This window comes from Denticeps clupeoides, chromosome 16, assembly GCF_900700375.1.
Source record: "Denticeps clupeoides chromosome 16, fDenClu1.1, whole genome shotgun sequence".
Taxonomy (NCBI): Eukaryota; Metazoa; Chordata; class Actinopteri; order Clupeiformes; family Denticipitidae; genus Denticeps; species Denticeps clupeoides.
The window spans coordinates 15,926,658-15,940,620 of NC_041722.1; the positions used below are offsets into that span (position 1 = coordinate 15,926,658).

General features: G+C 48.7%; 1 protein-coding gene across 1 annotated transcript; it reads left to right on the forward strand.

The window, feature by feature from the left end:
• Positions 1-716: 716 nt before the first annotated feature.
• LOC114766403 (glutamine and serine-rich protein 1-like) lies at positions 717-12,356 on the forward strand. The gene is given in 16 exon segments (XM_028957168.1): positions 717-959; positions 4,942-5,042; positions 5,138-5,290; positions 5,378-7,036; positions 7,039-8,045; positions 8,047-8,158; positions 8,161-8,745; positions 8,877-9,133; positions 9,392-9,508; positions 9,624-9,757; positions 9,990-10,192; positions 10,875-11,012; positions 11,106-11,203; positions 11,347-11,493; positions 11,641-11,739; positions 11,840-12,356. Coding segments are annotated over 16 exon segments (5,061 nt in total). The 5' UTR covers positions 717-849; the 3' UTR covers positions 11,981-12,356.
• The last annotated feature ends 1,607 nt before the right edge of the window (positions 12,357-13,963 follow it).

Below are 13,963 nucleotides of genomic sequence, written 5' to 3' on the forward strand. Positions count from 1 at the left end.
AGCGGGTAACACTCGCCTATGAACCAGAAGACCCAGGTTCAAATCCACTTACTACCATTGTGTCCCCGAGCAGGACACTTAACCCTAAATTGCTCCAGGGGGGGGGCTGTCCCTGTAACTACTGATTGTAAGTCGCTCTGGATAAGGGCGTCTGGTTAATGCTGTAAATTTAAAGGTTTTATGTTAAAAACATACAAGTGTAATATTTGGTTATGTTTGCAATATTTGCATATTGGTTCACTGTATTCTTGCAATACTCTGGTCGCTAAAGCATTTCACCGCTTATCATACCGTGTGTGACTGTGTATGTGACAAGTACATTTCCCATATGCACACAGCGCTGTCGTTCCGCAATTGTCCGACACCTTATTGTGCTTTGTAAAAAAAAAATGGTTGTACTGTCTCCTACATACATGTCCGCCCTGCAGGAGTCGCCTTTTAGCCTCGGCGTGCGTGCGGCGCGTCATTTACGGGCGTCATTGCGGGCGATAGTATTATTTAAAGCGACAGGCCGGCCCGGGGCGCGCTCAGCGGCACCATGACAGAACTCGTCCGGCTCCGGCTGCTCGGAAGTGCATCCTGGGAAACGGTCCAAGAGCCGCGCCAGCACGCGTGCACGACCGAGACGGTGCCCGCGCCCGGAGCCGCGCACGGCGGCGCCCGTCACCGCCAGCCGCCCGTGTCCCGCTAGAAGTCGCCGTCGCGGACCTCGGCGGGACTATTTCTCGCCTCCGCGGTGCGTGGCCCCCGGGAAAATGTGATCGCCGCGGCCGGCCCCCTCGCTTGCATGTGCGGCCGCCTCACAAAGCCGTTTCCGGGACGCGAGTCGCGCCCGGCCGCGATCGGACGATGGACGGGAGCTACCCGAACCCGAGCTTCGCGGACCCGCTGGACCCGGCGCAGCAGCAGCAGCCCGCAGCCTGGGCCTACGAGCGCGGCCCCGCATGCGTGAAGCCAAGGTGAGAGGCGCGGGGGGCGGGCCGCCTTCCCAAGAAAAGTCCGCTGATGGGAGGCCTAGGACGGCGGGACGCGGCGCGACTCCCGCGGCCACGTCGCCGGAGAGAGTGGCGCCCCGGTCCCGGGTCGGGCTCTCGTCGCCGCACTTCCCCACGGGGCTCCGGCTCCCGCTTTAATTCGGCCTCCGAAGAGGGGCCGTGCGGTTGTGTTTTTTTTTTTTTTTTTTTTTTTTGGTGGGGGGGGGGGGTCGCGTCTCTGTGTGGCGCGTGACAGCTCTGCCGGACTGGGACGTAAAAAAAAAAAAAAAAAAAAAACCTGGAACTTTTCTGCGACGAGGCAGCTGCAGTTGCACATTAGCATAGCGGCACCGCAGGCTGTGAAAACGGTGCCATTACTGTGATGGTGCACAACGCACAGTGCTCGGGAATATCCTTAAAATCGTGAAACACTGCAGCACAGCACACGGTGACGCAGTGAAATGTGTCCCCTGCTTTTAACCATCACCCTTGGCGAGCAGCGGGCAGCCATGACAGGCGCCCGGGGAGCAGTGTGTGGGGACGGCGCCTTGCTCAGTGGGGATTCGAACCGGCGACCTTCTGATTAAGCCACCACTACCCCACCAGCACCACCGTCCTGGAAAGTTTCTGGAAATGTAGAAACATCCCGATTTTTGATTAAAAATTTTTTAAAAAAGTCAAAATTCCAGCGTTGATGTGAGATGCAAGTCGCTGCAGTTTAATCAGCAAGTTATTTCCCAACTTCCGGTGGGTCTGTGTTCATCTTCAAATCTCCGCTCTCTCCAGCTACTTTGTGGTGGCATTAATTAACAATAAAACTTGCCCATCTCACGCTGGCACAGGTTTTTCTATTCAAACCCATTCCGTTCCCATTCCGAGATGAATGAAATTTCCACACGGCCCCGTAGTTTAGACCGCGGCACGTTCCAGGATGTCCTGTTAATCCATGTTAACCCCACTTGGTCTCGTTAACTTGCATAGTGTAACTACGGTGAGCCATACGGTGAACCGGCATGCGCGGTTGCCGAGCTCAACCAAGTGGGAGTAAACCGCTCCGCATTTTCCGGATCCCCCTCAAACGGCCTGGCTTACCGAGACCCCCGAGTTGAATACTCAAACTGAGAATTGAGACCGTAACCGGCCCTGAACACGGAAACCCGTAGCAAGCTGACTGCTGGTGGCCCGTGGGATCGGCCAAAGTGCCCCACTCGTTTAGTCCCAGGTCCGTCCTGCAGGAGAACCCCAGCAGGCGTGTGGAGCAGCGTTTAACCCGCCCGTATTCCTCGGGGCAGGACGCTCTTTAGAGAAGCGGGGAAATGCCACGGCGAGCAGACCCGATACGCCCGTAGCTTTTCCATTTCTGGGGGTGTGTGCAACAGCGGGGTACACATTCCATGCAGCTTAACCATCCGCTTTAGTACAGAATAATTTAAAATATGGATATTCCTCTCCCCCTGACCATCACGACCATTTACTTTCCACGTGGTCTATCGGCCTTCTTTTCTTTTGACGAAGTGCGCGGCTTCTCCGGCCCGAATGTTGCACCAAAACTGTAAAAATGTCGCTCTGACGGAGCGGAGCCATTGAACGTTCTAAGTCTGGCTCTTCTGAAACGTTGTCCCGTCATCCTCTTCTGGCGAGCACGTGAATCGCCTGGACAAAATCCCCCTCCAGTTTTATACTGATAGCGCGGCCTCAGAGTAGACATCTTAGGCCTGTAACAGATACCCAACCGACTTGACAAATGGGGTGCTAAAGGTCCCTTATTTCAGGGACATTTCACTCTGTGAGATTATTTAACATTTAATACGACTGGACTGTGTGGTCCTGCAGTGGTTAGAAATGGCGGTAGGTGTAATGTGTGCTTTGGACGTTCTGCTTCGTCATTCAGAGGGCGGCAGGTCAGACGGTCTGATCCGGAACTTCTCCCCTTTTGTTGCCATAAGGGGAAAGGTTACCTCCCGTTTCTTTCCCGCCCCCTCCCCTAAAAATATAAAGCTCCACCGACCATTATGGCTTGAAAATGTCCGAAGCATTGCGGTTGCTCTGTGATTTTTTTTATTTAATTTCCATCCAATGGGCATAAAAAAATAAACAGAAATGCAAAAAATAGTAATAAAATTTGTGATATTTGCACTTTTACTTGTCCTAATATTTAAGATGGGAACTCAGATAATGTGCAACATCATTTAATCTCAACGTATTTAAAAATAACTGCAGGTTTTGCAGACATTTGAAACACCGTTCACTCTTGCGGTGTAAATTTTTTACTAATTTCAATGCAATTCAAGGCAAACGTTATCATAACCCACACAAATGTTACTCTTGGTACTGGCTAACAGCACTCATGTAGCTTTTAGACCAGTGGCATCGCTGTCTCGTGCATCACGTCCTGTGCATCACACCATCTTGGTCATTTTAGTTGCATATGTTGGTATAAACATTATTTTATTGATTGTAGCAAAATTTTGACACCATTATACATCGAAATATTTGGTGCGATAATTTTAGTCCCGTGCATGACTTTATATTGAACTACACAGTAGTAAGGCATGACAAGCACTGCATACGTCACACACCGTTCTGACCACTAGTTATAACAGTACAACAATTAGTAGAACAGTGGTAACCACGATGATTTAAGAAATTCTTAGCAGGGGTAAAGATCAGCCGGCATCGAAATTCACTGCATTGGCCCCCCCTGTGTTTTTGAGAATTGTAATTTGGGATGTGTGCAAACACAGCTAATGGTGTGTCCTGACCATACACGCAACCCGCCGAGGGCTGCCCGGAAACCCGATGCAAATGAATTCGTTACAGCTGTGAATAGTCCCTGGGCGGATGTTAGTATGCTGGCGAGGTATCAAGCTCAGATTGACTATCATTTGCCTCATAAAGAAGGACAACAACAAAAAAAAAAATTTTTTTTTGTTAAATGTATCCCAAGGCCTTCCCTTCCCAAAACATGACCACCACAAATCATTTCACATTTTCTCAGTCCGACCACAGAAATGTGCTGTGAAGAAGAGAGGCAGCTATTGACTGTTTTGTCTCCTCCAACAATAAATTATTTATGCTGTAAACTCTGTTCACGCCCGAGTTATGTCATATTCATAAACCGAAATCAGTACATTGTGCATGAAAGTGCAGGCTGTCGCGGTTCTGCCCCACCTAAACAGCGTTCCGAGAGGAGCCCTCGTTGTTCTCACATGCTAATATTTGCCCTTAATGCTAATAGGATTTAATTGGATTTCGAGAACTGGGCCCGCTGTGAAATATGAAGTACACCAAGTGCAGGTTCTTGGTAGTTCAGACTTTGCAGGTTTTGCCAGGAAGTCCAGACAGACAGAGAAGGTATCTGTTTCAGGGTAAACTGCTGCGTCTGCTGCCCAAACAATTCTATAATGCAGAGGTTTCCTCTCAGTAGATTCTCATCCCACAAATACATCATTTTTAAAAATGAATACTGCGCTACTTGTCTCTAGTGCATTCTGGGATATTTGACTCTGTACGTGTACATTTATAGCACTTTATCTGACGTCCTTATCCAGAGCGACTTGCAATCGGTAGTTACAGGGACAGTCCCTCTGGAGACACTCAGGGTTAAGTGTCTCGCTCAGGGACACAGTGGTGGTAAGTGGGGTTTGAACCTGCGACTTTGTGGTCTTCCAGTTTCATAGGCAGGCGTGTTACCCACTAGGCCACTACCAGGCTTTTTGTAAATCCACACCCGACGCGTCCTCGACAAAGGCAGAGAATCGAAAAACAATTCTGGGTGTTTCATTTGTGCTCGACTGAAGACAAACTTCGTAATGGAGGGGTACTTGGACCAAGACTGATTCACAAGAAAGCAAGTAGAGAGAGAGAGAGAGAGAGAGAACAACATGTATTGAGAAACGCCCCCGAAAAACGTTGTGATGTTGCAAATTTCATTCATGAGATGTTTAAATTCTGTTTTCCTTATTAGTTCCGGTTATGGAGCGACACACCTGGAGACTGAGCTGCTCCAGCGGCAGACCTATGCCTCCAGCCAACTCTCCACGTACACCACCTCACAAACCCCTGCAGGTTCGTACTGATCCAGCTCGTCGGCCGTCTCCAGTCACATTGCATCATCATTCTGGATTCAGTTCTGTTCCACATTGTCCGTTTTCTTTCTCCAGGCCTTTCTGGAGTCTTTGACACCAGCTTGCAGACATCTGGCAGCAACGCTACTGAAACGCCCGTCATGAACTTCCTCTCGGCCATCGAGTCACGAAGCCTTCAGGCTGGCCCTGCAAGTGCTTCTCTTCCCCAGTTTAGGTCATGGCAGACAGGTACAATCAGCAGAATCCTTTTTTCCTTTTTCAGCCAATTGTTTTCTCATAACTACGTCATAAAACGTGTTTTGTTTCATTTTAAAGGTGCAAACTCTTCAAATACAGATCTTTTTCTCGCAGGAGCCTTGCCCTCATCTGGGACATTTCCTACACCTTCTGCTCTGTCATCCTACCAGCACCCCAGCATCTTCTCCACGCGAAGCTTTACGACTTCGCCCGCGTTACCCCTTCAAGATGTCACCTTCAGCAGCTCTAATGGTCTCCTGCCCCCGCAGGACCCTTTACTTCAGATCAAGTCCTCCCAGAGCACTGTGCCTACTGCCCTTGCCTTTGACCGCCTGAGTGCAACCTCCATAGGTCCCGGCCTCCCGCCCCAGTCCTCCACGTATCGCTCGGCCCAGGAGTCCGCCCCCCACCTCCTCCAACCACAGTTCAGCCTGCTGCCGTCTGCCCTGGGCAACCCCCAGCCGGCCCTCCAGCCTTACGGCGCTCCAGCCTTCTCCGGGCCCATGGAGCGAGCGCTTCAGCGCGAATGTAGCGTGATCAAGCACCATCAGCGGCCTTCAAGCACCCAACTGCCTGCAGGCGCGCCGCACCCCCTGCAAACCTTCCTGGCTGGCGAGAGCGGCGTTCCCTTCCCGGCCGAGGCCTCGCGACAGACGTCGGTGCCCTGCAGCCCCGTCGGAGACGCGGCACATCCCATCAACGGTGGACCGCAGCAGACGTCTCTGCAGACTCAGGCCTACCCCTCCTCTGTACCCTCTCCGGGCTTTTCACCCTCCCCTGGGATGAAAGCCAAAGACTGTTCTTCCAGCAACATGGCTCAGCGTTCCAACAAAAGTGCCGAGTCGGAGCCGCGTGCGCAGGCGGGCTCGCCGAAGCCACTGCAGACCTTCTCGTCCCCGGGCCAGAAGCCAAACTCGGCGGCTGCCTCCCAGCCACAGCCGTACGCGCCTGCGCAGATTCCCGATTTGATGTCCATGAGCCCTTCGCACAACTACATCACTTCTCAGAGTCTCTCCGGCACCGTCAGCCACCCGCAGGTGTTCTCCACGGGGCAGACCGAAAAAATGCCTTCTGTCTACAAGTTCTCGTTCGCTGGCCAGTCCGAGAGCGTGACCTCCGCCGGCCTCGCGTACTCGTTGCCTTCGGCGGTGCACGGTGCGGAGTACGGCGCGCAGGTTCAGGGGCTGTGCATGGGGAGCCCCTCTCCGGTCTACTCTCCCGGCCACACTCAGGGTCCACCAAATGCGAGCTACTACGCCGCGGGGCCGGCCGCCGCCGGCGCGTCTCGGAGCTACGCGACAGAACAATCCCTCCCTCCGGCCTCGTCTTTCTCGCCAGCCCGTGCCGGGGTCGAGCCCCTGAAATTCCTGCTTCCTGTTCAGCTGCCTTCTTCCTCCCAAGCCTTACACAGAGGGACGCCATCGGCAGAGTTAAAGCCGGCCTACGGCAAAAGGAAAGAAGATGGGAGCATGTTCCTCGCCAAAGAGGGATGCGGGGAGCTTCCCATTCAGGACGTGCAAGCGTTGCAGAGAGGAACCCTTCAGAGTTCCACTCAGGCTCTTGCTGGTAACGAATCTGGAGGTCAGAACAACGTGGTGTACGTGGTCTCTAAGGCAGATGATCGGTACAACACTCAGAGTGTGATCAGGAGCAACTCCAGATCCGAAGACCATATGATGGGATCTCCCTTAGGGTCCATAAAAGACGAACGTCTCATGCCCACAAATCAGCATGGACAACTAGTAGTAGCAGCGCTCGGGTCGGGCCCGAGCCAAAAAGCTCTTCTGCGCTGATGCAGTCTTCCCACGTCGCCATGAACGCAGAGCAGCTCAAGCCACAATCTCTCCTGCTCAAGGTGCCAGGTTCTCAGCAGCAGAACCATCAAGCACAGACAATCACTATTCAGCAGGACCACAAACAGACAACCCAGGGACAAACCCAGTTTGTCTGCGTCCCAGGTGCCCCAGTCCTCCTTGAACCTTCACAGATGATTGTACTCCAACAGACTTTGCCTCACACAGTCCAAACCTCGAAGGTGACAACTCAAATGCAGCCAGTTCAGTATCTCCAAATGACGAGTGACATCAACCCCCCCACTGTGAGTATTGCGGAGTCCTCCAAGCACAACACGTCCCCAAAAGTCAATTTCAGCCAGACCAGTCAGCATGATGGAAAGCATCACTTTACCCTCGGCTCCATCTGCTTTCCGGACTCCATGCTGATGACGGACGAGAGGACCATCCTGTCCAACGTGGACGACATCCTGGCCGCGACGGTGGCTGCCTGCGGAGTGACGCCGCATGACTTTGTCAAAGCTGCCTCCTCCGAAGGGGAGATGCCTTCACTCGCCAACCCCACGGATTCCAAGTGCCACTTCCAGTCTGCTGAGAGCAGGAACGAACCAACCTTCACCCCTCAGCAAGGGATTATTGCTAATACCCAGACTCTGACTTTGACATTAAACAGTACTCACCTGACGTCAGACATTCAGCATTTTCCCAAAAGTGGAGTTGGGTCGCACCAAGCATATCTATTAGAAAACTTGCATGCACAACACGGGGTGAACAGTATCATCGTCAGCTCCCAACACGAAGTAGACGGACTCACCGCTCAATCGCACGAAACTGGTGACGGGGAAGCTGCAGAAAAGAGTTCTGCGACCCCCAAAAACGTGGCCTCTCTTAGCCCCAGTGACAATAGCGACGGGAGGGTCAGTTCAGACTTCCACCTGACTGGCCAGGAGTATAAACCCAACAGTCATGATGAACCATGTCTCCAAGAGCCAGGAGCAGGTTCCATCCAGTGAAGCCAATGGCATTAAAAAGGAAGATATCCTCCTGCAATGCCCAGCTGATGGCCTGCCAAAGAAAAATCGAGGTCTAAAGGCTCCTCCAGGTTCCCATGTGAAGATGAGAACGGACTTCCTCGGCCCCCGAAGCGAAGTGGCCAAGGGAAGCGGCAGAATGGTAAAGGCAGCGACATCGGTTCATCCTCGGCTTCCGACAGCTGCCAAGATGGCTATCAGCATCAGGAGAGGATACGGCAGAAGATAAAAGAGGTAGAAGAAAAGCAACCGGAGATCAGAACGGGATTCATTGGGTCCTTCTTAGACTTTCTTAAATCAGGTCCAAAGCAAAATTTCTCTTCGCCTCAAATAAGGACACCTAACCGTACACGGAAATCTTCGTCTGTTTCAAAGAAAGCCTCCGGTCTCCTGCCCATGTCTTATAAGCTTCAGCCCCCATTAGCCCCTTTGCCAATGCAGGAAAACCAGCCTCTTAGTTCGACAAGACGCCTGGATGAGGACTTGCAGAAGAACCTGGTGACCCTCCCGTCCTTCTCATCAGATGAAGACGAAGCAGCAGGGAAAAACCAGGCCCTTCAGAATAGCATCACTTCAGCCCTTTCATCTCTAGATGAGCCATCAGACCGGAAGCAAAAGCCAGGTATGGAATTATTAATGACTGATGATGATGATGACTATTTCACACAAACTTCTATTAACAATCAAATTGCATGGCCTAGGTTGTAGATTTCCAGATGAAGCATACTGTGCATTCTCGACTCTTTCACACAGTAGACAGATCAGCAGGTGATTTGCTAAGGCAGCAGCAATACTCAAGCGTGGAACCATCACCCGTGAAGGTGCCTCCGAGGGAAATTTCTGCCGAAGAACTGCTGAAGGACGTTCCTCCTGACCATCTAGCTCTGCAGCTGATGACGGTTGCCATAGAGGGCCTGACTGACGAGGAACTGTCCGACAGCGGAGGGGAGGGGATGTACCGTGAGCGGGACGAGTTTGTGGTGAAAAACGAGGACATTGAAAGCCTGAAGGTAAGCGCTCATATTTAGGGAGCATTATTTTCCCCTTACGTCTGCATTCTTCATCCTTGCCAGACATTTGTTTTCTTTTAGTATCATGACATCGCATACTAAGACGAACCAGACAACGACTTAAAGAATAACCCCACCCCACACAACCCTCTTCCGCATCCAAATTTAGAATGAAGCTTTGTATGGCTAAGCACCATGTCTCAGTTTTGCATGTCTATTTACTCTTATTTACTTTACTTACTCACTGATCCACTGTAGGTGACTTTGAAAGCAGGGTTGGAGCCGCCAGCTATCTGGAAAGTACAAAAGGCACTGCTGCAAAAGTTCATTCCGGAGCTGAGGGACGGCAGACGAGTGTTCTCAGCCACCAACAGTGTGAGTGAAGCTAAGCTTCCAGCTGTATAAAGTGTGTCGTGTCGGATTTAGTCTTTTACATTGTGAAAGTCTGGTTTGGGCAAAATCTGATTTTAGTGTTTTATGCTCGTTTTAGTATTTGGGATACTTTGGAGATGCCAAGACTATGTACCGGAGAGTGTATGTGAAGTTCCTTGACACGGTCAACAAAAGAGAGTATGTCCGCGTCTGCAGCAGGAAACCGAGGTGTAAGCCCATGCACTCCATGAGGTACTGGTTATATTATGCGGATTGATTTTGGAATGTGTTCTTTTAAAACCATGTTTCTGTAAGTAACATCTCTAGCGATGTGTCTGGATGATTACTGGGAATAAGAAAGAAATGTTTGGGGTTTGTTGACTAAAGGAATGGGTCCTGTTAAGAGGCCCTTAAATGCAATTTCTTTATGTGTGTGCTTGTCATGTAAGACCTGTTCATGTTCTCTGTACATTCTTCCCCACAGAGGCTCACAGGCCAAGGCCCTGTTTGGCCACAAGATCCTTCCGGTAAACAGCTCAATCAGACCAGCCTCAAACAAGCTCCTTTCCAAGCTCAAAGCAAAACAGCCAAAGTCCAAGGCAGAGCCGCCACCCAAGAAGAGAAGGAAATGGAAGGAAGCGTTCTCGCCTTCCGACTCATCTCCTGAGGCTTCCAGCGAAGCTGACGGTGAGGGCCTTCATCGCGTTGACTGACTGCATCCATCTTCGAAAGATTGTTGACAAATCACCGATTTACCTTTTGACACCCGTCTTATCCTGACGCCCTGTTACTGATTTTGTAATTCGCTAAACTAAGACAGGACATTCCATTGGCATTTTTTTTCTACCAAACTAAGCTCAATAAAATTGAGCTTATAAATTATTTCTACAGGGGGAAAACCCATTTCCAGGTATTCAACAACATTAACAACTTGTGGTCTGATAAAGGCCATAAATGTAAATGCAAGATTGGCTTTTACAGTCAAGGAAATTACAGATTTATTGCCATTTTCAGTAGAAACAAAACAACGTCTCCCTGGACCTATAAGGTGCTACGTGTGATATGAAAAACTTCAGACTGAAAACATAGTTCGTAGACATCTTTACGTATTCCGCCTTGAGTTAGCACTGCTTACGTGCGTCAAATTCCCAATTTCAAGTCAAGGCTTCATCACGTTGTTTTGCCAGAATGGCTAGGCTAAATTCCTCATGCAAATTGAAGCCGCTGTGCATAGACTTGACCAGTATGCTGATGCATCTTGCCAACTGCCTTGATCCACTGGCTGGCATCAATGTTGGTTCATTTAGATGAATATTAATATAATGTTTATAAGTAGCTTATATTTATGTTTGGCTTTCTTCTGTTTCAGAGTTTACACCCCCTGTTTCCTTTTCTTCACGCTTCCTGAACACCAGAACCATGAAGGAGACCTTCAAGGGCTTTGTGGAGCTTCTGATCAGTGTGACTCTAGATGCAGATGTAATGAGCACGCTGGAGAGGGGAAATGGTGAGAGAGAATTTGATCTGTTGCTGTTGCGTGTTTTTTTTGGTCTTTCTTCTTCCATGCCCGATGTTCAAATGTAGCGTTTTATGATTTTAGACGAGCTGCTGCTGCCTCACATGAAGAGAGTGGATTGCATGATCACCGACAACAGGAGACGCCTGCTGCCCAAGCTCTGTGTGGGACAGCTGTTCAAGGTACGCGGTCTTCTTCTCCCTTCTTTCTTTTCATTACAGATCATAATAAATCGTAATAGTACAGTGCGTGTACGGCATGAGGCACTAGTGGAGGTGCCAAGGTGACAGGCAGGGCTTTGATATTTTCTTGTCCCCACCTGCAGAGCGCGCTGGACACCTTTCCTGAGATTTCAGTGGTGACAGAACTGAAAAAAGATGGCGAGACCCCTGCCTTTAAAGTCTGCTTAAGTGGGAAGGCTTACAACAAAAAAACTATGAAGCCCTCCAAGTCCCCAAGCAAATTACCTTTGGTGAGCAGATCACATCTGTGTGAATGGACGATTATTCCTCGCTTTTTGGGATGAGCACTAACGTGGTTGTGCGTCGCGTGCAAACACTGTTCAGACACTAGGTGGCGTTGCACATTAACACTCTGCTGACACTCTTCATTTGAACAGGAATACACTGTGGATCAGCAGACCAAGACCCGTTGGTTTTCCCTCTATCACTCACTGCAGCATTATAAGTACCACACTTACCTGACGTGTAGGGACGAGGTGAGGCTACATAAATAAGACACCTCTCTCTCTCTCTCTCTCTCTCTCTCTCTCTATATGTGTGTGTGTTTACTCATGAATGTTTTTGCTTTGTACCCAGATTGCCTCTCTGAAGTTGCATGCGCAGGACCTACGGCAGGAGCAGACGGTGCAGATATGCATGAGCAACAGGGCCTGGGTGGAGCGACTCTTTGACCGGTTTGGGGAGCTTCTGACACAAGTGCAGCAGGCCTGCCTGTAGTCATGGGAGCTTCGGACCTGGTCCAGAGAAGAACAGGGCGGGGCTTAATTCATCCCGCTACCATGCATCTTTAAAAGCACTAACAAAGACTGGGGCCAGCGTTGGGGCCCGGAGTGCTGGAGAGCTCTTAACGGTCTGAATATCCAGACTCTAGACAGTTTTTTTTTTTTTTTTTTTTTTTTTTTTATTTAACGTAGTTTGTACGTTACACAGAAATATTTTTACAAGTTAGCTATGAACTGCTTTTATAGTTCGCCTTGTTTCTTAAAATGGTTTTCCTCAACTGATATATTTTTGGATTTCTGTTGATGGACCAGGGATGGTGATACGCATGCACTAGATACAATGCAACTTGCATAGGACTTTGAACACTTCCAATCAGATTTTTTTTTTTCTTTTAGCTGAATGGTTATTATGTGGAGTAGATGTATACATAAATATATGTACAACAATCAATCTTTTTTCTTTTCTTTTTTTTTTGTTACAATTGAGTGCCACATGTGTAAAACTGTACATTTTGTAAAGAGATTCTCTCAAGGAGGAACTTGACATGATAGAGATTACTTACCTTATGTGCTTCATAAACTCTGTTATAACAAATATTATAAATCTGGATATGGAGCTGGTGCAATTCTAATATTACTTTGTAATATTTTATTGTAATAAAATGCAGTTACCTTAACAATTTTCTGCTATAAAAAAAACAATACAATTTTTCTTCTTTCTAAAAGGGTTCGATATTCTTCTTGCGTACATTATATCATGAGAATTGTTTTTTCATTTTATAATATTCTATTTTAAACAAACCTAATGCTGACAGTTTCGGACTAGACATTTACTTTTTATGTGTAGCAGAGTTGCACAGAACAATTATTTTCTGATAGATGAAAAATAAATTTCATACTAAACGAATGCTGGGTTTCCTGTGTGCCTTAGTAAAACCACCACTTTTCTTGTTTTAGACACATGGGGACTTTTTGTTGCTGTCACCATGCATTGATTTGATAAAACATTTATTAACAAAGAATTATCGGAGTATGTTGACATGAGAAAAAATCTAAAGCACCAGAATTTTCAGTATTATTATATGGATTTTGGTTTATATACTCAAGATTATTGTAGGTGTAGTATAATGCAGTAACGTCTATACTGACCCCGTGCATTGCATTGTGTGCAATCATTAGGAAATGTACATAATTTGAATCTGTCCGGCAAGTTCTTTTGGAACATTTATTGAAAATTTGCACGGGTTTGGTGCGAACATTTCAATGTTGAAATGATTGGGGATGCTTTATACATCAAGTAATATGCTTCCTTAATGCTTCCATTTCTATGTGTGTGATGATGTCTGAGACCTTGGCTTAAATTGAATGAAGCCACATCCTGCACACACTGGGAAGGGTGGTGCGCCATGATTTCTTATCAGTGTTGGTGGTGAGATAGATACGCCAAGAAACACCTCTAGTGCGTCAGATGCCATCTTCAGCTTCCTGTTTGGTGACCAGGATGATGCCCTCACAGCATGTTACCTCTGCCCTAAAAACCAGTCTACATCTGGCTTTTATTCTGTTGGTCCTGCATTTTTGTCTCATGCCTGCGGGATGCGCCGTCCCGCCGTTTTACACAATGCAGCCGGCCAAGCCAGCACAACCATCTCAATGACGGACTGTTCAGGGTACAGAAGCCAAGGCCGTGTTCTCTGCAGTCCGAAAGAGTCGGCGGGCTGTTGAATAAAATATGATTGGCGCAGACGACAATGCCGGGAACTTTTCTGCCGCCCGGAACAGAGGCACATCTGTCTTGTGTGTACCCTTGATATAAAAGAGCACTGTCCTCTCTCCTGGGCGGACCAGATTCCGCTGTGCGCATTGCCGGGAGAGCTGGATGTTTGCTCAACGCAGATGTCGGCCGTCGGGAACAAGCTGTATGAATATTGATAATATGCATAGCTGGTCGCCGTAAGTGGGCGTTGCAGTGAGAAGG